This window comes from Ciconia boyciana, chromosome 3 (genome assembly GCF_034638445.1).
Source record: "Ciconia boyciana chromosome 3, ASM3463844v1, whole genome shotgun sequence".
Lineage (NCBI taxonomy): Eukaryota > Metazoa > Chordata > Aves > Ciconiiformes > Ciconiidae > Ciconia > Ciconia boyciana.
This window is the reverse complement of record NC_132936.1, coordinates 87,313,236-87,339,208: the sequence shown is the minus strand read 5'-3', so window position 1 is coordinate 87,339,208 and position 25,973 is coordinate 87,313,236. Positions and strand designations below refer to the sequence as shown.

Sequence of the window (25,973 nt, the reverse complement as noted above, 5' to 3'; positions counted from 1 at the left end):
CTGTACTTTGAAATAGACACCCTCCTGCAATTTTTCAACTTCAGTTCTTGCCATTAATAGTCTTTTCACTTAACTGATGTAGCTAATTTGTAACTAGATGCCCACCAGCAGCTATGTAAACTGTGGTTACTGATCCAGTGCAATAAAAAGGGAGGACTCAGTAGCACAACATCTGTTTGTGTTTCTTCCACCTTTCCCTCCTTTGCTTTGTAGTAAAATCTCTCTCCAGCAGCTGCTGTATTAATAATGACCTTGATAATACACAGTACTTGCTCTATAAAGAGTTAGAGGAAAAATATTAGGGTTTTTATTTGAGTTTATGAAAGTGTACTTGAAAAATTGGTCAGCTCTAAGTTATTTCTGCCCCTTTCCCCATGCATATGCAGTAAAGTAGCAGCAAAGAGCAGGAGCCAGACGAGATGTTCTAAACAATTGCCATTTGGAAGACAGTGCCAGCCAGCTGCAAGCGAAGGGGAGGTTCTTCCAGAGTTTGCTAATGGAGAAAAGAACCTCTCATGAAAAGGAAGAAAGAAGGGAATGGAAAGGTCATGGTTATGTTTGCAGTCTTTGCATTAATCAAAACTTGTGGAAATACAGCAAAAGTAGAATGCATCCCATTTATCAGCTTAACTAAAAAAAAAAAGCTGATAAAAGTAATTTACACTGCCTGCACACATACCATAATCTTCCTACTAGGAAGCCAGGAATGCCAAGACACTCACTTTTTTCATATGTCTAACAGAAACTTGGGCACATTTTGTTCGATGAGGCAAACCTCATGAACCTTCGTCAAGTCTAGTGTAAATAACTTTCTAACTTTCTTCTACGGGGTGAATTTGATCTGAGCTTGTCAGGTCCTGTAACATTTAAATGGAATAATGACTTTAATTTCAGATGAACAGAAAGAAAGTAAAACTCAAATCCTGCTTGGGAATAGAAAATGTCAAAATTTACAATCACTGCTTTAGTACCAATAGTATTAATGTTGTGATACTCAAGCAAAATAAAAATGTATGGGTCAGTTTTCCTTTAGTTATGTGTAGCATGGGTGGCACTTAGCTGTGTGTGCCAATCGGTGGCCTTCTAGCCACTGCTGCAGTTTCAGGACTGCAATGGTAAATGTTCACGTGCAGAGGTTATTTTATTTGCCCAAAGCCTTTGGATAGATTTTGGAAATGGTGAACAGAGCTGTATTGCCTATAATTCAATTGTGAAGAATAAATCAGATTTAATGGATTTCATGTTTTTCCACTGAAGCTTTTTCCAGTTTGGTATAATCTGTTACCCTGTGTAGACTGCATGTGTTAGGAGTGTCTCCCAAGAGCACAGAGAGCAGCAGGGCCAGCCTGGAAGTGAAGGCCTCTACATATGTGCCAGTACTGTTTAAGCAGCCCCATTTCCATGTAGTCACTCTTGAAGGTGATTAACATGTTCCTAGGTTGGCCAGTTTATTTTCTCACTTGCAGATAGGTGGTAGGCTACATCAGTGCTCATTTCCAATTTCCTTTCAAGGAGCAGTCATTTCTTCTGATATGTTTAGTAGTGTGGCAGGTGGTTAAAAATGAACAGTTTTTTACACTTGCAGGGAAGAAATGGAGTTCATGACTGGTAGAGATGCAAAGAGTTCGTGGTATCAGTGACAAATCACTTCCTTTACATAGGCAGATAGGTCAAACTATCACAACCTGTTTCATCATACTAAGCATGTCTAAATAGAATTCCTCCTCCTGGTTGCCTTAAGGTGGCATTGTTTTACAGGATACTATATTTAAAAAATGATGTTTTTTCATCCTAGTAATTAATGCACCGTGCTTGTAGATAGCAGGATTTATGTATAATACAACATTGTAAACTCTGAAAATCCCTTTAGAAACCACTTAATTAACAGTGAAAGATATTATCTGAAGATGTTTATCAATATAATAGGTTATATTAGCCAGGTACAAAATAGGTCTAGTCTAGATACCTAATCCTATTTATCATTAAAGTAATTTTATAAACTTTTGAATTACCTATAAACTATTAATGAATTGTATCTATTTAATTTATAAATGAATGTCCATATTGGAGTAATGGGTAAAGATCACAAGTATGGAATTTGCCGCCTTCTAGCATAATTTGCTGTATAACGGTAAGAATAAAATGATATTACTGCTGTTGGTACGACAAAATATACGTGTTCTGTAACATTGTTTCTGTGACCAATCTGTTTGCTATTGTCAATAGCATGCTAATTCAAAATAGATCTCTTTTGGTGCTAATTAGGCTCTGAGCAACCTGGTCTAGTGGAAGGTATCCCTGCTCATGGCAGCAGGGTTGGAACTAGGTGATCTTTAAGGTCCCTTCCAACCCAAACCATTCTATGATTCTATGATTTGACTATAACTTGTGTGTCATACACATTTCCTATGTAAAACAGAACTCTATTGATGTTTGCTTACTTTTGCTTAAAAACAAACCTTCAACTGAGTTTTTAAATTTCATTTTTCTTAATACTAAACCTGATTCCATGGTGATATCTTCAAAGCTATTTATGTTTAATAAGAAAGAAATGCCTTTATAATAAATGCCAAAATTCATGCCTTTAATATTAAAGTCTCCAAATTCTACTCAGAATTATTTTCAGTGGTAAGTGTAATACCTTCACATGACATCCACTCCTTCCTCCTTTGTTTTGATTACTAAAGATGAAAATCCAACCCCACAGAAGGCTGGAGGTTTTCTCATTAACTCCAAAAGCAACAAGATTTAACTAGATGCCTTTTAAAATAGGATTAGGCCTATTTTGGCCTTTAAGCTATATCTCAGGCTAAAATCCAAAAGCTAGTTTATAAAAAATGTCTGATACCCAGTTAGATTTTAAAAATTGAAACAAACAACAATCAGCATTTTCTTTAGAATTCAGTAGGCAATATGGGCTTTATTTCACTGAGGTCTTTGAGAGTCTTATTGAGTGAAGAGTAAGAAAGAAGTACTGGATAGAATACTGACGTGGTTTAGCCCCAGCCAGCAACTAAGCACCACGCAGCCGCTCGCTCACTCCCCCCTGGTGGGATGGGGGAGAGAATCGGAAGAGCAAAAGTAAGAAAACTCGAGGGTTGAGATAAAGACAGTTTAATAGGGAAAGCAAAAGCCGCACACGCAAGCAAAGCAAAGCAAGGAATTCCTTCACTACTTCCCATGGGCAGGCAGGTGTTCAGCCATCTCCAGGAAAGCAGGGCTCCATCATGCGTAATGGTTACTTGGGAAGACAAACGCCATCACTCCAAATGTCCCCCCCTTCCTTCTTCTTCCCCAGCTTTATATACTGAGCATGATGTCATGTGGTATGGAATAGCCCTTTGGTCAGTTTGGATCAACTATCCTGGCTGTGTCCCCTCCCAGCTTCTTTTTCTGCACCTGGCAGAGCACGGGAAGCTGAAAAGTCCTTGGCTAGTGCAGCAACAACTAAAATGTCTCTGTATTATCAACACTGTTTTCAGCACAAATCCAAAACATAGCCCCATACCAGCCACTCTAAAGAAAATTAACTCAATCTCAGCTGAAACCAGGACAGTATCCACCCCTTATTCCATACCATTTACGTCATGCTCAGGTCTCACACTATCCAATACATTCTCATTACCCACCATCACCCTTCCCATCCTTTGATATAATACACACATATCATTCCCTTAGTCTATGGACCACCCCTACAAAATATTTGTAAAATGTCCATAAATGTCCACAAAATGTCCACTGAGTTCATTTAGTCCATGACTTTGGGCTTCATCTCTTATGGTTGTTACTCAGGACAGGAGAGTGGTGTGTTGCTTGGAGTTATTGGGCACCAAAGCCAGCTCAGGTCAGGTCACTGCTGCACTTGCACTGCTTCTTGTAAGGCTTCTCCTCCATTGGTTCAGGTGGTTCCGGCTGTAGTAATTCCTATAACATGCAACTCAAATCATGGGTTACAACAATTTAAAGGTATATCCATTACAATCTCCACCCCTGGTCCCTTTGGACCAGGATATAGGGTTTAACATTGCAATGAACTCCTCCCCTTGCTCCTAGCCTGGCTAGCAACAAGGGGTTCCTGCTATAGTAATTCCCACAACATGCAACTCAAATCCCGGGATACAACAATTTAAAGGTATTTCCATTACAATCTCCACCTCTGGTCCCTTTGGACAGACCATCAGGTTTAACATTGCAATGAAGTCCTCCCCTTGCCCCTGCTCCAGCTTGGACTTATCCACAGAATGTAGTACCTTCAGAAGTAAACTTGCTCCAACATGGCCTCATGCACAGCCACAGATGCTTCAAGGTGTACCTGCTGCAGCATGGACTTCATCCACAGCCACAGATGCTTCGAGGTGTACCTGCTGCAGCATGGACTTTATCCACAGCCACAGATGCTTCGAGGTGTACCTGCTGCAGCATGGACTTCATCCACAGCCACAGATGCTTCGAGGTGCACCTTATCCAGCGTGGACTTATCCTTGGGCCACAATCCCTTCAGAGGTATACCTGCTGTGGCACAGACATAACCATGGCCACAGACGTTTCAAGATATACCTGCTCTGGCATGGGCTAATCCATGGGCACAGACGCTCTGGGGTGTCCTGCTCCCACGTGGATTCATCCACAGGTCACAGTCCCTTTGACTCGAGTTCACACCGGAGTTCCAGCCTGTCCAGTACAGCAGCACAGAAACAGCAGCGATGTCCTGGCCATCTGCCAGCCCAGGCGCAAGGCTATTGCTGTTATCAAAATGTTCCCAGGCACAGCACAGTAAGATGATCAGCAGTACAGCAGCACGGCAAGCAGTGAAAGCAAAAAGCAGCCACTAACAAGCCCTAGACTCTAACATACAGTAAGGCAGGCAAGCCCTATGGCAAGCACAGAAGCCTGCTGATTAATAGCTTAACAGCAATAACAGCTATAAATTTTATCTAGCACATTCCAATCAAATCCGTCATTATCTCAAACCCTTCGAGCCCCACGTTGGCGTGCCAAAAGGACTGTCGTGGTTTAGCCCCAGCCAGCAACTAAGCACCACCCAGCCGCTCGCTCACTCCCCCCGGTGGGATGGGGGAGAGAATCGGAAGAGCAAAAGTAAGAAAACTCGAGGGTTGAGATAAAGACAGTTTAATAGGGAAAGCAAAAGCCGCACACGCAAGCAAAGCAAAGCAAGGAATTCCTTCACTACTTCCCATGGGCAGGCAGGTGTTCAGCCATCTCCAGGAAAGCAGGGCTCCATCATGCGTAATGGTTACTTGGGAAGACAAACGCCATCACTCCAAATGTCCCCCCCTTCCTTCTTCTTCCCCAGCTTTATATACTGAGCATGATGTCATGTGGTATGGAATAGCCCTTTGGTCAGTTTGGATCAACTATCCTGGCTGTGTCCCCTCCCAGCTTCTTCTGCACCTGGCAGAGCACGGGAAGCTGAAAAGTCCTTGGCTAGTGCAGCAACAACTAAAATGTCTCTGTATTATCAACACTGTTTTCAGCACAAATCCAAAACATAGCCCCATACCAGCCACTCTAAAGAAAATTAACTCAATCTCAGCTGAAACCAGGACAAATACAAAATGCTGATTAGAAAAATAAGTCTGAAGAAGCCTCCTCAGATAAAAAGTTAATGCTAAAACTATTACCAGATCCAGATAATAGAAACTGAAAAATCAGTAAGCATTAATTTCAAGTAATTTCACTGGAAAGAACTTCAGATACTCTGTTGCACCATTTGAAGAAATGTATTTCATCCTTTCTGTCACAGAACAAATTAGGTTATAAGAAATCTAAATTACACAATTGAAACCTTTACCCATGAAGTTACCTCTAAGTACACAGCTTCATCATAAAGCTATATATAAGATGAGCCATTCAAAACTGATACTGGCTTCTCCCCAGTGATTTATAAATTCTGGAAAGCTTTATAATGGTTTTAAGAATCAAATCCCAAATTGGGCGATTTTTGTTCCTTAGTTTTCATTGAAAATGCCCCACATTGTTCTTCTAAGGAACTGGTGTTCCTAAACTGGGTATCTCCTTCCAGGTGCTGTACCGATCTCTTTTCCCTGATGCCATCGCTCAGAATATGGAACCAATATCTCAGCCTAAGGCAAATGTATGTAAGGCCAATATTATCTTCCTACTGATGCATCAGATTTTCGAAATTACTGGCTTCAGATACCAAATCCTGCTGATTCAAAAATATTATCTGTTCCCCATCTTGTCTGCTTGCATTGTAACTCTCCATGCTAGGAGCTGCCACTTTTTGATTATTCAACATGGTCAGTGACTATTATGTTACTGGCTTTGTTAATAACAATAAAACATATTTATTGATTTAACTTAGCTAAGGACAAAAGTACAACTGAAGAATCATAAAAAAGGTATGCTCTTTTAGGGAGAACTCTGATAACTTTTAGAACTAAAGCTTATTAATTAATTGCATAAATTAAATTATAATGACCTTCCTAATAAAATATTTGATCTCATTTTTACTAGAGTTACTAGGAATTTTTTGGGCTTTCTTATTGTTTGACAGCCTCCTTCTGAACCTTTGTGATTGTACCAAATTTTGGAGGTTTAAGAGGAAGAACATTTACTTATTCCCAATTCATACTGGCATAATTAATTAAAAGCAGCTAAATAATTGTCTAGAGACTTCATTAGCTTTCTGCTTCCTTGTTTCCCAGAGAACTGTGTTATATAATAATGGAAAGCACAAGTAGGTGCAAGTGAGATTTTAAATCTGGACAACTTAATTGAATAAAAGTAGTTGAAATCCTATTTCATCTTGCCAACAGCTGCTGCAGCTATTTATAATCAAGTAAATGAAAATGTTTTTACATTTACATGTTGTATATAGTATTTGATGACTGGAAGGTTAATGTAAGGCCTTCTCTTGATTTTGTTACTAATTGTCCTTAAGAGGGTTTTCAGTTTTCCCATAGCACGTGTAGAGAGATAGTGCTGTCCACAGAGGAGCATAGTGACAATTCAAGATTAATTGAACTGCTGGGTGCTCTAGCTTACTACGGAAAGGACATTACTTGCCATTTCATCTTGGACAGATTAATATTTCCTAGGCACTCTCTCCTCTCCTCTCCTCTCCTCTCCTCTCCTCTCCTCTCCTCTCCTCTCCTCTCCTCTCCTCTCCTCTCCTCTCCTCTCCTCTCCTCTCCTCTCCTCTCCTCTCCTCTCCTCTCCTCTCCTCTCCTCTCCTCTCCTCTCCTCTCCTCTCCTCTCCTCTCCTCTCCTTCTTGGGTTCTGAAAAGTAGCAAATTATTATTCCTTATTCATTCACCTTCTCTTGGCTAGTCATGATTTTATAGACTGCTATAATGGCTGTCCTCCATGGTCTGCTTTCTAATTTGTGATATCTCTTGTTGTATTGAAGCCTTCATAGATCTCTTACAATCCTTATCCTCCTTCTTCCTGTGTTTTTATATATATATATATATATATATATATAGTTTGAGATGAAATGGCCAGAACTCTGATCAGAATTTATGATGTGGGTGTGCTATGCTGTATACTACCAATGTCTTCTGGTTTTCTTTCTATCTCTTTCCTAATAATTCATTATGTTCTGTCTGAGATTTGAGTGGACATTTTCACAGAATCATATATATTGACTCTAGTTTTCCTTGAGCAGCAGCAGCTAACTTGCAGCCACTTACTGGTCATGTGAACTTGGGGAGGGAGGGTTCATATTTGAAATGTTTAGCATTTATCAAAATTCAGTTCCATCTGCTGTTGTATTGTCTAGTGAATCAGTTCCCTGAAGTCCTTCTACATCTCCTCACAATTCACTTTTTAGTTACCTCAGTAATGATGTACTTTCAGCAAATTTTGTTATATCATCAGTCACACCCTTCTGTAGATAATTTAGGATGATACTGAACAGTTCAGTACCTACTAAACACAGCTACAGTGATTGCCCCCTTTCAGTGTGATAACTGTTCTATTGTGCCTGACCTTTATTCCCATCTTTCTACCTATTGCTTTTTCCATTGCTTTCTATCCCAGATCCGCTTAATTCCATTAGAAAACATTTGGAGGAATCATGCTAAGAGCCCCCTGGAAATCCAAGATAATGTTAACCAGATGTTCGTGACCTTATATGTTCACTAATTCCACATAGGAACACTCACAGAGTTGTGAGACATTGCATCCACCAACAAAAGTAGTGCTGAGTCTTCCTTTTCTGTCACATTTATCTTTATTTTCATTCATTCTACCCTTTATTATAGTTCCTATCATGTTATCTGTATGGGCATCTGTTGTATTAATCTTTTTTTCCCAGATTTCCCCTGGGTGTCTTTCTAAAACCTGAGGACACATTTTCCAGCTTTTTTCCCTTTAGTACTGAGAGTGATTTAAATGATAAAGTGCACACTACGGCTAACAGTTCAGCAATTTAATATTTGACTTGCCTTAAAACACAGAGTGACCATTATGTTGACCCAGCTAGACGCTTTTGTTCATTTTATCAATTTATTTTAAAGCCTTTGTTAGTTTTTGCTGCTGCTGTTGTCATCAGTGCTAACTCTTCCTTCTACATTTAGATTCTGCCACTAGAGAAAAAATAGGTCATTCACTGAGACCTCTTCTCTTTCTGTGGAAAAAAAAGCCCTTATGAAAGGGTTTTCAGTGAGCTATTTTTGCTAGTTAGTATCTGTCAGTATTTCTGTATTTTTAATAGCAGAGTTTATCTGGCTAAACTGACAGTTCTCTACAATTACGTGTGTAAATCCTGTGCAATGGGGAGAAGTCAGCACTGGGGGAGGGGGGTTATGACAATAGGGACACATGATGGCATAAAACTGAGTTTTGCAACATCTGGAAAGTTTACTCTCTCATCCTTCATTGTGATGTGCACAGTGAAATATATTTTACTTGCCAGTCAAAGAAATTAATTATAAATAATGGATGAAGAGAACTCTCTAAAAGTGATCCTGTTTGTAATAACTGCCTTGGTTTTTTTGTATATATGCATCCTAGACAACTGTACCTGATCACATGGGGAATCGCATCCCTATGTTATTCTCTGGAAAGCTACCTCCACACTCTTTGTTGTTACCTTGCCTGAGTTTTGATGGTGTTTTTTGCTGATGTGTGTCTCAATGACACCAATTTACTTATAAAGCTTTTAACTCCTGCTGGACTTCAAAAGCACAGCATTATTCCCATTGAAAGAAATACATTATTTTCAGCATTTTATGCTCTCAATTTGCTGGAGGTATGAAAATTGTTATAAAGAGGATTGTATTCTTCTTTACTGTATTGAGCGCAGTGAAAGAGGCAGTTATTTTTCTAGCTGCTGCTGCATGTTCTTTGTATTACCTGAACTGCCTGGTCATAAGTGGGTGTTCTGTGATTATGATAGCAATGCATGACAATGATACAAAATTAATGGTTCATGTAGTAGCAATTGATATCAAAACAGACTTAGAGACTAAAATTGTCATGATTCATCTTAACTAGCAGTAATCATAGCAAGAGTTTAGTGCTACCTGTTGCTTACCCTCACCCAACTTCAGAAACTCCACATTAGCTGACATCCCTCTGATTCAACAATATTATCTTCTGTAGTTCCTTCAGGAACAAATATTTTGTGCAATGAAAAAGCCTGTGCCCACGCTCGCTATTTGCTGGCCACAAATCCAAGTGGTACATCAACCACACCGGTTATTCACATGGCTTGGATCTGCCAAGCCTTAAACACGGGTCTCCTCCTTTGAAACCCCACCGCAGACATATACGTGGCTGTGGCAGTGCCTGTTGATCATATGCTTGGAGTGTACTGTTGTAACTGCTCCTGTGCCTGTGATGTCCAAACACAGATGACTGAGAGAGGAGTCAGCAGGTGGCTAGCTGTGCCTTGCCTTGAGTGTGACAAAGAAAGGGAGAAGCAGTGACACTGAACTGCATCCAGGGAAGCATGCCATCATACAGGGCACCATGTCTGAGGGAACCATGATGTAAAGTACATTTCCTGGCTGACACTCACTTGCACAAATTCTTGGGTGTCATGTGTCATGGAGAATGTATCACGTAGTTCCCCACCGAACGTTTGCAGCCAAACAATTTGATCACACACCTGCAGACCCAGCCACTGGAGGAGAAGAAAGTAGGAAGATCTGGTGTATAGCAGCAACTGACAAGTGGTATATAAGACAACCTGAAATAACAGCATAATAATTCTACTACTGAGTAGAATTAGTCTATGTCCAATATTGTGGTTCTTCTACGGATGCTTGAAATTGTGGAACAAGATTTCATCTGAGAGAATTTTCAAAAGTATGGTATTAGCAGTAATGGTTTTTTTTGTAAATATATTTTTATTTTGTCTTTAGCAGGTTTGCTCAAAAGGGTGCACATATGATTTTATATATTAGCACAGAGTTTCATACTGGAGGAGGGAATAAATGAAGTGTTAGGAAATATCTTATGAAGACAAGTTCAGACTGTCATTAGGGAAAACAAGACACACAGGTTTTGATTTTCTGTATTTTGCCCTGAAGAAGCATGGGAATCAAAGCTCAAACTAAAAAGTTGCAGTTTCAGAGGAAGTTCCAGTGGGAAAAACAGGAAACCTATACTTCAGAAGAGTCTGGATTTCATCCTTCTATCATTTCAATTTAAAGAGACAAGAGATATCAGTAATAAAATAGCAAAAAGCCTGTGATTTCTGCAAAATTGAAAATAGAAAAATTCAAGAGTAGTAATAGTGAAATTAGAAGAATTGTTTTATAAATGCTGACTTGGGTTGGTGGGTACAGAGCTGAATTCCACCACTGGAAGGCCTGAGTGCTGGTGTGATATTGGTAGGTACTTTAAAAAATTGAGGAGAGAGATGACAGGGAGACTAAAGGCAATTTTAAACACATTCAGGCCACTTTTCATCACCATGTGCTGAATGAACTGGTTATCTAGTGACCAAATTGTGCCGTGGCCTTTTTTCCCTGGTAGTTAAGTCTACCCGATGCTTGCAGCTTGGATGGATTTCTTCCACCCTGTGCAGCTGCACATTTCCAGTATGCCAAACAAACACACCAAACAAATATTTCAGAGGTGAAGTTATAGCACTGCTCAATGCCAGCATCTCACTCACCATTTGTCTGCCTCATGAGACCTCAAGTTGCAACTCCTTTTTTTTTTTTTTTTGTCATCACAAAAGCTATGGTTCTCACCTCAAGTCATTAAATTTTGAGGTCTCAAGGGTCTGCCTGTAGGAGGTAGCAACAGTTAGTGTGTCAGTCAGCTGAAATCCAGTGGGAAACAATCACATAAAAATTTTAACAGACAATACTTTAAAAGTTTTCAAAAGGAGGGTTTGTGTATTGCTAGCAGTGAGGTACAACTTCTCTTTCAAGGACTAACTTCTTTTTTACTCCCATTTGATAACTCCTTTCTTTCTTCCTTTTTTTTTTTCTTTTTTTTTTCTTTTTTTTTCTTCTCCTGTGAGTGAAGAAAGGTCTTTTGCTTTGTTGTTTTTTTTTTTCTTTCAGGAAACTGTAGGTCAGCTTCCCCTTTCATTCAGTCTTTCACGGTGGCATGACTTCTGTTGATCTTGTCTGGATAAAATCTTTCCAGGGTTATGTCAGACATTTAGGTCAGTCCCAATTCACCCACATCCTGTGAGCACATAAGGCAAGACTGGTAGTCTCCCCCCAGTTTGCTGGACGTTTTTGTGAACAAAGTAGTCGATGTTTCAGGTATACATCATTGTCTCTAGACTTGAGATATAAGTGACACCCTATGTTATAGATCAGCTCAGACTGTAAGGGTGGATGTTACCATTCCTTGGGCAGATGAGGATTCATGGCACATCTCTGATAGGTTTTCCCCCTTACCTGCTTAGTGATGTTCCTACCGATGCCTCTGGCCTGCTGATGGCATCAGCAGCCACTGTCTAGCACACAGCACAAGCAAAATCCTACCTATTTAGGTAAGCTGCTGTGGTGACAGATAACTTGGTTTGTGATGGGTGTCTTGGAGTCAAGCATGAATCTCATTTTAACTGTGGGTAAATAGTGCCTCTTCCTTCACCGACTCTTTTGCCCTCCCTGAAATGACTCTCACTGAGTGCTGCTCCCTTTGCAAATTCGATCCTTCAGATGGGACAAAAGAGAGAAGTTTATAGTGATGTGGGTGTTCAAGAATTTTTCTAGCTGTTTTATTTTCCCCTCTTTAAATGCCACAGTCAGGCCCAGAGAGTGAGTCTATCCTACGCTTTGTGTGAGCATGAGAAGCAGGTTGTATTTTATTACTTAAAGTTAATCTTTTGCAGCTTGTGTTCACACTGGCAATGAAATGACAGCAGGAGTGAGGTGAGAGTAAGTGATAATGTCTTGGCATTCGAGACTTAAAATGAATGTGTGCTTGTGAAGTTCTGACTCATTAATTCTTTTTCCAGGCAGCCATGTGGCTTAGCAATGCACTTCAGTACTGTGGTGGATTTTAGATTAGACAAATAACTCAGAATAACAAACACTTTATTGTTTGATGGAAAGGGAAGCTTTCATTTGTTTGACATTTTTGTATCAAAAAGTATATGAAAAACTTGCAAGTTTGGGTTTTTCACTGTCACTTACATCATATAGCAACCTTAAGGACACAAAATGCCCCAAGCCATGTTCCTTGTAGGAAATCTTTCTCCAGGACTGAGCTGCACAAAAGAACACAGACTCTGAAAAACACCATTTTAAAGTGGAACAGAATTGGGAAACACCCCGTTTTCCTTTCCTCAGTGATTACTGCAAGCCACTTCAGATGTTGTGAGACTGTAATTATAATGGTATAATATTATAAAGTGTTTTATGGACTTCAGAGTAAACATAAATATAGAGACCACATCACCTGAAGCCCTGAGATGCATAAGGAAAGGTGGAATCCACACTAACCACTGAAAACATATCCTTTAAGGGCTTTCAAAGCACAGAAACATGTTTATTCCAAAGAAAACCAAGGAACGTCCATCCTTTTTAATCCCCTCCTGTGGATGTTATCATAAGAAACAACTTGTTCCACTGATATTACCATACCCTGCAATTTCAGATGAACGAACTATCATCAATCCATACAATAGTTATTACAGTAAGGAGAACACTTCACTATGTTTAAAAAGAAAATAAAATGAAAACTCAACAACCAGGGTATATTTTTCATTCTTTAGATTTCATCAGGTTTGCATTGTCCCAAAGCACTGAAAATGTCTGACTCTTTTGTATAGCAAAGTATATTAAAAGTGACTAGCATTTAATCCATCAAGATCACTCTCCTTGTAATGGCACAGCAGATGGCTGGGCAATATTATTTTCCACAAAAATGATTGCTAATCAATCTATAGACATGTGTTGTTCACTTCACCCACTCAGCTAAATAAAGTTCAACAGCAGAGTGAACCATGGAATTTTAAGCCTTTTTTGAGCTTTTAGCCCAGCAATAGCATACACATTAAGAATCAAAACTACACCCACAGCAACATTTTGAATTTATATAAAATACTTCATATCCTGTGGAAATGCAACAGGCTCATAAAGATGTATTTCTGTCTTTCATCTGAGGCATTTCTTTTCCTTTAGAACACTGTCTTTTTTTAGCTATGAAAAATTAAAACAGTGGTTTGGGTAAATTTGTTTCTTGAATACACTGTTCCACTTTTCAGTAGTATCACTGCTAGGAAGTATACCTGGAACCTCGGTTCAGATAATTGATGTCTCCAAAACAAGCAGTCAAGAACAGAAGAAGCTGAAGTCTACTCTATTCTACCAGTTACACCTCCATGAGCTTTGTCTCCTTCAGATTTTTTGCGGGATGTCTCTGGCTGCGGTTTTTATTCATTGTGTAGCAGTTGACTGGTATTTTAATTATGCCTTCTCAGTGAGGCTGTCTGGGTGTAACTGGGAATGTAGTTTACATTGCATATTCTTACACACAGTGGCTGAAGATTGGGAAATAATAGTTGTGTAGATATCACATTTCTGTGTACGTCTGTGTACACTTGCCATCTAAAACCCCAGTATTTTCTTGCTTTTAGTCTATGTTCCTCCGATATTTTGAATTTGTGTTCTGAATACATATAAAAGTTACTCTTTCTAGCTGGGAACCTTTATACTTAAAAGTATTTTTTCAGGCTTCTTTTTTCTTCTTAACTAATGCACTTCATAGAAGTTTTTGATGTTCCTAATCTCTATCTGCCATTCTTCCAGATCAAACATGCTTCTTTAAGTGAAAATCCCCTAACTTCACATGCAGGAATAGCTGGGGGATGCAGAAGCTGTCTGAATTGAACTTCTAGGCATTTAAGCATGTAGGACTAGTCTGCTGCTGGCTACATTTTCCTTTTCAAGCTCATGGTTTTGTTTCCTAAATCCTACTGTTCTGCTTCATTGGCTTCTTACAGTATTTATTTTTCAGTCTGATTTTAGCAAGTTGAGATGTATATCAAAGCATTGCCTTTGTTGTGTCTGTAATACACTGGACAACTTCTTGCTTGGAGATTAGAAATCTCCTGACAGCTGAGTTTTCTTTCTGTGCAGAAGTTCTACTACTGCTGTGCAGAGAACAGCAGTGTTAGTCCCCTGCCAGTCTGGTGTGAGGCAGGGTTACATTTTTGTGGACGTCATTCACTGGTTACAATTTTGTGGACGTTGTTCACCTGTTTGAGCCATATTTGATTTATAGGTTATTCAGTCTCTGTGCAAAGGTTATTGATAATGCTTTGGTTATGCAGTTGCCCCATTGTCAGATGATACCAATGGAGAAGATTTTAGACTTTCAAGTGAATGTCTTTATTCTTATACCATGCATGGGTTTTTTTTCCTTTTCTTTTTTTTTTCTTTTAATAAAGCAGATACTGCTTACATTCCCAAGTACGAACTACAGTGGATCTTAGGTTGATATTAAAAAGGTATATTTGTGCATTTATATTTATGCAATGCTGGAATAAGTTGCTGGATTGATAGCCATAAAAAATGAAAAGTAATTGTCTATTAGCTGAAGGAAAAGAGAAGAGATGTGACAAGTTTATATGGCCCTATTAACTCCTAATGGCTAAAAGGACAGAGAGATACCTTAACATTGCATTCATGTAGATTCATCTTAGCTGGATGAGATTGCCTGAGGTGAGAGTAAGACCACCTTAGTCTCCATACATAACTGAAGAAGACATATAGGCTCCTATTGGGAATGATTCAGATCTTAAATAACCTTGACTGGCTCCTGGAGAAGGCCAGGTTGCTCTTCCCATTTTTTACATAGAGAACTAGTACTGACTATATACTTGTGTATATGACTCAGTGGCCAGTGAGAGAAATAGAAACTCTTACTCCTACTGTAACCAACCTTGCCAGGAGTATAGGTTGCTCTGGCAGGGTCTTTCAAATAATTTCTTCTCCAGTTGTCTCCATCCCTTTTTTCTGCTCCTTGTTCCACTTCCGCTTGACCCACCTAGAGTCATCACAGAGTTGTAATATAATTCAGGTTGAGACGGACCTCAGGAGGACTCTAGTCCAACTCCTTGCTCAAAGCAAGGTCAACTGTAAGGTCAAACATGTTGCCCAGGACTTTACCCATTCAGGTCTTGAAACCCTTCAAGGATGCAGACTGCAGAGCCTCTCTGGGCAGCCTTTTCTGCTGCTTGGCTGAAGTCAGAACCATCCCTGGTTTAGTTTATTGCCATTGTCTCTTTTTTTTTTTTTTTAATTGCCATGCAACTCCATGAAGCTCTTGTCTCCCTCATTTGGTAATCACCTTTTAGGCATTGGAAGGGTGCTGCTAGGCACCCCAAAACCTTCTCTTTTTCAGTCCAAGCAAGCCCAGCTCCCCCAGCCTCTCCTTATGGGGTGCGTTCTCCAGTTCCAAACATCTTGGTGACCCTCCACTGGACTCACTCAAGTTTGTTGATGTCTTTCTTGTATTGGAGTGGACATATTATTCCCAACTGGACATAGTAGTCCAGATGTGGTCTAAAGATTGCTGGGTAACAGGCAATAATGTGAGCTCCTTGTGCTCTTGAAAAATATTACAATTCAGAATCCAGGAAGAACATGAAACAAATCTGGAGCCTATTTAGTTTCTGCTAGATCTGAAGAGAATGTGCTCTCATCTGTGTCAGAGCTCCCTGGCAAGCCCTGTCACCCTTATCTAAGAAATCCTTTCTCTAAAAAATGTCAGCACATTTCTCCCTTTGTTTTTCTCTCATTCCACAAAGATACATAATACCTGCAAAAATAAAGTTTTTGGAATTGGCAATAAGTTGCAGTGTGAAGAACAAAGAAAAGCTTAATAAAATTGAAAGGTAGACGAAGTGAACTAAAATGAAAAGAACCTCAGCAACGGGCTCACTACAGAAAGCGTTGACTCAAAATTTCTGATCCAAGGGATAATAGAATTTAGTGTCTTGAAATAAATGAATAACAACAATATAGGGACTTACATTAATTAGGATAATTATGGGGATTTACAGATATGTCAAGCACAAGGAGCGAAGCAACTACCTTTCTCCTGTTAGAGAGATTTCTTGTAGGCTTGCGACTGGGAGAAGACTTGTTAACAGGATTGTGGCATTTTATAGCAGGCCAGAGAGCTCCCTGCTGGAGAGGGTGTGTTGTATTTTCTTAGATAATGGCTCTGATGGAGGGGCAGGAACCAGTTTGCTAAACACAGAGATCACAAGGACTATTGGGTATCAAATAAACCCTGGTAGGGTTATGTGCTCTCCAGTTAAGTACTGCCCAGATCCCCTTTCTTGCTTCTTTCACATGCTTGCTGACTTTGGGTTAGCTTAAAAATGTCCCACTACACCTCCTGTATCTCCTACACCAGTGAATGTCTCCAGGTGAGCAAAAGGGTGAAACAGGGAATTTTCTGGAATGCTGGTGAAGTATGGGGAAATAAATAAGCCTGTGTTTCCTTCTCATATCCAAAATAATAATGTGTGAAGCATAAGTGAATCCCTCTTTCTGTGTTTGTTAGCAAGCACACAGATATCAGGACTCGCATTTCTTTCTGCATGATGATGCTGTGACTGCTGGTCAGATGCCACAGTGATGTTTTAAAGAGGAAGGACAAGACAGATCCGTGCTGCAACATTTATGCTTGCCATTTGTGAAAGCCAAATTACAGGCAATAGAACAAATGAGCTCTTTTTAGAGGATGAATATGAATTTGTGTATGTTGTGGTTTAACATGTTTTCCATAGTGCAAATATTAATCCTTACTGATTCTGCATACTTTCTGGATTCATGCTGAATTCATATTTTAGATCAAAGATCCCTCATTTTTTAGGCAGATCTCACTATTTCTGTCTTTCTTCTCCTTGACTTTTTCTTCCTTCCCTTTCCCACCTTCCCCTTACTCCCTAAGTGTCCAATATGGCCTTTTTATTGATCTTTTTCCTTTTCTCATCCCTGATGTTGTCCTGCAGCAGTGTTGTCCTCTCCAGCACCAGCTCCTGTAACTGGTGGCCTGTAACTGGTAGCTCAGAAACCCTTGTGCTGCTTTCCAGGGCTCATCTTTTAAAATTAGGATACTTCAGTGGTTGTGGACTGATATTAGCAGGTTATGCTAGGAAATTTTTAATGGTATAGCAGAAATTGCTGTGCAGCTATTTTAGGGATATGTACTGGAGTTGTTACAAGGTTGGTAAAGAAATATGGTAAAGAAACAGTAGGACTTAAATACTGCAACAAGAGCAGGACTGTAACTAATGCTGTTCTCTTCCTACAACACTGTGTTCTTATCAGCCAAATAATGACAATACTGAGTAAGAGACTTTAGGGACTGATACTGGACAGTGATTCACTGAAAATACAAGAGCATGTATAAACCTGACTGTTACGTATTATGGTTTTGTTCATTAAAGTTAATTGAATTCATCCTCTGTGTGTCCAGTTCTGGACTCCTCATTACAAGAGAGACATGCACACACTAGAGAGAGTCCAACAGAGGGTCACAAAGATGGTTAAGGGCCTGGAGCATCTCTCCTATAAGAAAAGATGGTGTTCAGTCTGGAGAAGGCTCAGGTGGAAGCTCATCTATGTGTATAAATGGTGGGAGGGTGTAAAGAAGATGGAGCCAGGCTCTTTTCTGTCGTGCCCAGTGACAGGACCAGAGGCAATGGGCACAAACTGAAACACAGTAGGTTCCCTCTGAACAACGGGAAACACTTTTTTGCTGTGAGAGTGATCAAACACTGGCACAGGTTGCCCAGAGAGGCTGTGGAGTCTCCCTCCTTGGAGATTTTCAAAAGCCATCTAGACATGGTCCTGGGCAACTGGGTCTAGGTGTCCCTGCTTGAGCATGGGGGTTTGATCAGATGACCACCAGAGGTCCCTTCCAACCTCAACCATTCTCTGATTCAGTGATCCTTTGTTATTTTCCCAGTAATGAGAAACTTTTAAGGAAATCTGTATCCTTTACTGTAGTTCTGATAAAGCTAGTGAGGAAGATATCATGCAATTGGAATCAACTATTTTAAAATCATGTAATCTGAAACTGTTTTGAAGAGGAAAAGCAGGCTGCACTATCAGGGTAAAAATGATAGCTGTTTTCAGCTTCAAAACGAGTGAGTGAACATTGCGGTAGCTACCTGCTAATGCTGATGTAAGTAGTGGAACTGAGGCTATAAATGGGACATCTAATAGCCATTTGTTAAGGAGAGTAAGGGAGGTTTTTTGGTTGCATCATTATGTTACATAGAAAAAGACAGCACTTTCAGGATGGCAGGACCTTGACTGAGAGTCAAGTGGTTATCTGCAGGAGATAAGGTAAATCTGAACAAGGAAACTAAATTGCTGAAAAGATGTTATTTAATTTTTAAATTTATCTTTCTTTTGTTCTTCAAACAGTGGAAGCTCTACATTTGGGAACACTGATGGCAGCACATGGCTATTTCTTTCCAATCTCAGACCATGTTCTAACACTAAAGGATGATGGCACCTTTTATCGGTTCCAGGTAAGTGTTTTCAAAATGTTCGTGACTTGCACAAATGCAGGCTCATATTAAAGGCCTTACACAAAAGTTCATAGCAAATTTTAACCATACTTATGTAACCTCTTATGTAACCTAGTAAATGGTGGCAATTCCCCTTAAAGTAAAAAACAGTAGAAGGATTTTACTTAGAAATTAAGTCAGCAAAGTGTTAAGATGATAGTGATCATTTTGATCCCTGGAAAAAGTGTGATAATGCTAAGTGTGGAAGTATGTCTCATGAAATAAATTAATCTAGTATTTGGGAAATATAGTGAAAGAAATGAAATTATCTTATTGACTCTTATTCCTAACATAGTCTTAATTTGGAAAGGGGGAATTATTTTACTTATTAAACCTATAGCAGAAATCTGATTAAAAATGGAGGGTAATATTTATGTGAGGATTTCCTGACTGATAACAACGTAGTATTGAAGTAGTGTGTATTCTTCAAACAAGTGCAGACACATTTCTACATTGATCTGTCAGTCCCATTGCATACAACAAACATGCAGATGCTTCAGAACAAGCTGGAAGGATGTATATGTATGTATATGTATACCTATACCTACATGTATATTATTCAGATGCCTACATAGTTGTATTTTATTATATTAGATTTCAAACTAAGGGTTTGGGGAGCAGGAATGTTGCTTTTCTAATAATACATAGCAAGCTAGAAGTTTGCAGAGCAGTACCACCTATGACTTGAAACAAATGATTGCACAGTGTCTGATTATGTTTTCTAGAGAAGGAATCAACTTTGCTTGCCATGTGCCACCTTTGACAATGGTGGTTGTGTTCTGTATTGCTCTTCCTATTAGGTGGTCTTCCTGGTAGGTATCACCAACAGCTGCTCCAAGATCTTCCCTAGATATTTCTTGCTTTGAAATTATATGATGATTATCACTACGAAATTGATTATATGAATACCATAGTTTGGTAATCCTGCTATGTTAGTTCTAACTGTGTTAAATACTTACAGAAAAATAATATCTGGTAGAACAAAATCTATTGTCTTCAAGATATTTAAGGCTAAGCTTTGTCTTAAATATTGTTTAAATAAAAAGCCATCAAGAATAAAATAAAACTGAGATTGTGGTCTTTAAAATGCAGAAGAAAACTGTGATACATTGGAGACCAATCATAGTCTCAAACATTATATTAGATTAATTGCTGTACAATACTTTCATCAATATTTTGGCTTGAGTTCTATAGACCCACATAAGGGAAGAGAAAGGTTCATAATACTTGGTCTAAAATGAAATCCTAGAGTGAATATAATTAAATATGTACAGCACAGTCTGGCAAGAAAGGGAATGATTATTGCATACATGCATACAATATTATCATATTTTCATATGTAGATCCTGTGGGTCATACAGTGCAAAAAACCTGTCCTTCAGCAGGAGAGTGTTACATGTGTACATGGGTAATACAAAGAGCAGTCACTCCAAGCCTCCTCTCCCAGATCCACAGTTACCTTTGATCCTGGAGAGAGGATTTGAAGGAAAAGTTTTCCTTCTCATGGTGCTTCATCCTCCTCAGTGTTCAGTATAAAGAAGAGAGGGATGGCACATGGGTGAAGGGGCTTACTGCTGAGAGAAAGGCACTGATGTGGTTATGAGGTAAGTAAGTGAAAAGTGAAAAGAAATCATGGAGTGGTTGAGGCTCCAGTTCTTGGCTTGTCTCTGCATAAGCAGTGGCCAGAAGGACAAAATTTTTGAGGACTTCGTTTTGCAGAGAATAGGACTTATTTATAGGAGTGCTGGTCATTGAATTCTGCACAGCTGCTGGACTGCTTCTATCTCAAACATGGAAAATGAGCACCTCTGCTAGCATGATAATTCAACCGAAGGAAAGTATAGATTTGAATTAGCTGCACTGTGAACAAGAGTACTGCAGCTACCCTGCCACGGGCTTTCCTCAGAGAGGTCTACAGCCTACATGTTTGGACATGAAGCTTCAGTGAGGGTTAGACTGTAAAATTATATCAGTTGATTTACATAAGTTAAGGATTTGGCACCTATTTGACATATGCATATGAAATAAGATAATTTCCTCAAGTGTTGCTCAGTATATATCTGCAGTATTTTGGTGGGTTGCTGCTCTGTGGTACCTTTTGCATTGCTATTCCTATGCTACCAATGTTAAAACAATGCAATTTCAGCTGTTAATGTATAGCATGAGAAAAAACTCATAGTGGTGTCATACTGTTAACTGGAGTTGTAACAGCAAAAGTTATGTCATTACAATTCCACATTCCCCACCAAAATAAGACTAATATAAAATCTGTTACTGAAGCTGTTAAATTGGAAGATGAAGACAACATACTCAATGGGGAGGAAAGTTTGACTGCAAATGTGTGAATTTTGCACTAGAATAGTTGTTTAGGTGCTTTGGAACTAGGACCCCCTGCGTATTGGACAGGATTCACAAATTTCTGGATATTTTAATAGAAAGAAAACTGTGCACCTGCCAGCACTGAAAAGTTCAGAAGCCATCCCTGCAGAGAAATCTCCATCTGCAATACAAAGACCTGACCTACAGAAACAGGCTAGCTACAATAACGTTCTCCATGCACTTCATTTTTTGTTTTCCAAAGGGTGACGCATTCCCTCCTGACAGTAAAATTACTTCCAGTTTGTTTTAAACAACCTTCTGTTGTATAGAAATAGCTAAAAGCAGTGGAGATTGTGCTTCATTTGTGCAAATGCCCTTTTACAGGCAAAATTATACTTTTTCAGTTATTACTCTTGCCATCAGGAGGGCTGTAAAATCAGTTATATGTGCTTTTTTAAATAATGTGGCCTTAGAAATAAAAAAAATCATTCCGGATCATTCTTTGACCTACTCAGGTGTAATTAGCTTAGTTTCTGCAATAACAATTTAATTCAAAGGGGATGGATCTATATATTAATTGCCTTCCTCAGAGAGGAAATTTCTTATTAGTCTCAACAAGGCAAAGCAGAAAATTCAGGGATAGTGATACTTTCTGAACCATCCTGAACAGCCGCATTGACTTTTCCTGGTAATTCAAACCTGGGACCAAAGAAGGAGCTGAATACCTGCTAACCACCCTCCTCTACCTGAGAGCAAATAGTTATGAGGGGCCCAAATAAGAAAAGCAAGGTGCACCTTAGAAAGCAGATCTTCCTGGGGCCAGGGATTACTCACTGAGACCTTTCATCCGTATCCACATAGGTGACAATATGTCCGTCCTGGTGAGGAATGCCTGACTTGCCCTCTCAGCTGGTAAACTTCTGTAATAGTCTCCCAGGGAAAGATCTGTTGATTTCTTCTATGAGTTCCACATGCATACTAAGTGTCTCAATGTTCATAGCAAAAAATAATGTTTCCTAATATTTTTTGTCTTTAAACAAACTCCTAGGATACTTGAGGCTAGTGATAATCACACTCCCATTTTTTGATGAGATTAATTTGTGATTTAACGTAAATTACTTTTCAGAGATGACGTTTAGGTTCTGCTATTGGTTTGTAACTTTTAAGATGGAAGGCATAAATAGCTGAGAAAAAGTGTGAAAATGGGAACAGTTTCTTGTGAAAGCATGAGTCTGGTGAAGATAGCAGCAAAACTCATGGATTTTGGCAAGATGGAGATGTCACCTGTGATGTCTTCTCCTGTTCTACCACTGGAATCACTTTCTTGACAAACGCATTTAACCTCTCTGGCCTTGTTTTCCCATGCCTAAATTGGGGTTAAAATTATATAGCAGGATCTTGGAATATCTTTGCTGCAAAATAGTGTAGGCATGAGGTGTTGTGGATCCTTGTGTCTCAGGTGGAATTATATTGCTTCCCGCATCTCTTTGCGTCAGCCCTGTTCAACTAGCTACCTCTTGGCTCAGTCCTGGGCCAGCCTCTGGCCATTCTGAATACTGAGGCTGTGGCTGAACATCACAGCTCTCCAGCCACTCTCCACAGCCTCGCTGGATCATCTACTATGCCTTGAGGGAAGGATTTTATTGGAAGCCAGATTTTAGAAATAAAAAAGAAGCAGGTTGTCTTATCCAGCATTTGGCAGATTTTCTCGGCAATTGCAGGTGCAAGGACTAATTTATTGTCTCTTCAGCTCAGGCTCAGCATATACAGGTTCTGTTTAGGTTTCAAAGAGGAAAAAATAATTTCAAATCCATGTGTCTTTCTGACTGCCCTGTCAATGCCCTTTTTTCTTTTTTAACTCCCTACTCAGACGCTTTCCCCCCCGCTGCTTTCCATGCTCATCCCCTTTCCAGGTTAGAAAAGAGGAGTCACAGAGCCAAAATCTTTATTTTTTCCACCTTCCTCAACCTCTTTTTCAATAATTCTGAGCTAACTGTGGAGCACTACTTCCTGGCATCCTTCCTCTATGGGCTTGACAGTGCTAGACCAGCGATCTTACCCTTTTCCTTTACCAGGAGATCATTTGAGTCAACTGCAGTGAATGTAAAACTGAATGCCCGTGAGTTCTGCCATCCATCATGCAAGGCATTTGAGATTGTGTATAACTATTTTTTAGCAAAGACTTGATTTCTGCTGTTTATAAAGACTCCCTGGTGCCTGTGAGAAGAATAGCAGTAATATGCAAAGGAAAGTTTGTGAGTGATTTGAATATTTCTCTCCCATCCCAATAATTAGATTTTAAAAGATTTCATGGAGTGGAGCGGCTTCAGAAACAACAATTCTTTTCTTATTACTATCAACAAGGGGTAGCTGAAAGATGCTTAATGATTTCCCTCCTCAGTAATACAGTTTAATGCATAGAAATTAATCATGTTTTATAAAAGCTGATGGGCAACACTGATTTTTACAAGTGGCTCTTTCATTAGCTCAGATATTGTTATTGATTCATTTTATGGTAGGGCCAAAGCAGATCTATTTGTTTTATCACAGGATTGCTCATGATGCATAGCAGCCACTGTTGCCAATTTGATTAGTGAGGAATATGTGCTATATTCCAGGATTTTGTTTCATATGACTTTATTAACAGGAGGGTTATGGATTTCTGTAGTTAGGTTTACCTAATGATATTAGTCTATAATGCAAGAGAACCTGTATGCGTTTGTGTGTGCAAAACCAGTTTTCTGTCAATGGCATGAAGATCCTTGTAACAGCCTGTTTTGTTCTGAATGCTTAAATGGCTCTACGATCGCATGTGCAGTGCTAGGTAAGCGTTATTTCTCTAGCTGCTGACTTGTACTGTCTGCTTATTCAAATTACAGATACAATTAAACAAAGTGTCTTAAAAGTGTACTGATAAAAACTGGCAGCATTATTTCTGCCTGGGCTGATAAACAGTACTTGACTTTCCCCAAACCATTTTACCACCCACCTTCCTTCCGGCTATAAGTGGGATGTCATGGCAAAATGACAAATGTTCCCTGTTTAATACTTGTTCATGACGAACTGCTTCACATTTCCTTCTGAGGAAAAGTAAAATGCTTAAGTGTGATAATTCCTTCAGATTTTCTACGTTTCACAAAAACCCTTGATATTTCATACTCTCTTTAAGATTAAATCTCTTAAAGATATTTTTTAAAGATAAATCTCTTAAGGATATTTCATAATATCTTTATCAATGATCTGGACAAGGGGATGGAGTGCACCCTCAGTAAGTTTGCAGATGACACCAAGTTGGGTGGGAGTGTTGATCTGCTTGAGGGTAGGAAGGCTCTACAGAGGGATCTGGACAGGCTGGATCAATGGGCTGGGGCCAATTGTATGAGATTCAACAAGGCTAAGTGCAAGGTCCTGCACTTGGGCCACAACAACCCCATGCAATGCTACAGGCTTGGGGAAGAGTGGCTGGAAAGCTGCCCAGCAGAAAAGAACCTGGGGGTGTTGGTGGTCAGCTGGCTGAATATGAGCCAGCAGTGTGCCCAGGTGGCCAAGAAGGCCAATAGCATCCTGGCTTGTATCAGAAATAGTGCGGCCAGCAGGACTAGGGAAGTGATTGTCCCCCTGTACTCAGCACTGGTGAGGCCGCACCTCGAATACTGTGTTCAGTTTTGGGCCCCTCACTACAAGAAAGCCATTGAGGTGCTGGAGCGCATCCAAAGAAGGGCAATGAAGCTGGTGAAGGGTCTGGAGCACAAGTGTGATGAGGAGCAGCTGAGGGAACTGGGGTTGTTTAGCCTGGAGAAAAGGAGGCTGAGGGGAGACCTTACCGCTCTCTACAACTACCTGAAAGGAGGTTGTAGAGAGGTGGGGGTTGGTCTCTTCTCCCAAGTAGCGAGCAATAGGACAAGAGGAAATGGCCTCAAGTTGTGCCAGGGGAGGTTTAGATTGGATATTAGGAAAAATTTTTTCACTGAAAGAGTTGTCAAGTATTGGACCAGGCTGCCCAGGGAAGTGGTTGAGTCACCACCCCTGGAGGTATTTAAAAGACGTTTGGACGAGGTGATTAGGGACATGGTTTAGTGGTGGACTTGGCAGTGCTAGGTTAATGGTTGGACTTGATGATCTTAAAGGTCTTTTCCAATCTAAATGATTCTATGATTCTATGATCTTCTCTTTGAAAATGGTAGTGTTGAGGTACAACGTTATACCATGTCTATAACTCTCCTGGGGAAAATCTTCACTTATATAGGGTTTCTAGATCATGAAACAAGGCACATAGATTGTATAATGTTTGTGCTATAGGAATATGTGTGTTTCAAGGGACGTTATAATTCTTCTGCAATGTACTTGGGATATGTGGGTTGTAACAAATAGTTAAACTAAGCTTTGTTTGCATAGTCCATGTATACAGAAGGTCATTTATGTGAGCAGAGCCTCCTTGCATTGCTGTGGGAGTTTTTTAATAGATCAGATGAGAGCAGGCAGCTTTCTCCTTTGCACACACCTCCTGTTCTCACTCCTGACCTCATTCCATGAGACCAAGGATCTTATCAGAGTCTTCTTACTTCCTAATCTTTCCTTGTTGACCAAGGCAAATCTTCCCTCAGTCTTCATGGATAACCTCTCTAGCAAATTCTTCTAAGGGATTATTAAATGT

At 39.7% G+C, this 25,973-nt stretch overlaps 1 protein-coding gene across 1 annotated transcript in view; it reads left to right on the top strand.

The window, feature by feature from the left end:
* The window catches only part of RGS7 (regulator of G protein signaling 7), a 236,615-nt gene that overhangs the window by 156,762 nt on the left and 53,880 nt on the right, over positions 1-25,973 (top strand). Inside the window, exon 5 of the mRNA XM_072858044.1 lies at positions 18,855-18,961. Coding sequence (XP_072714145.1) covers positions 18,855-18,961 — 107 coding nt within the window. The remainder of the gene's footprint in view (positions 1-18,854; positions 18,962-25,973) is intronic.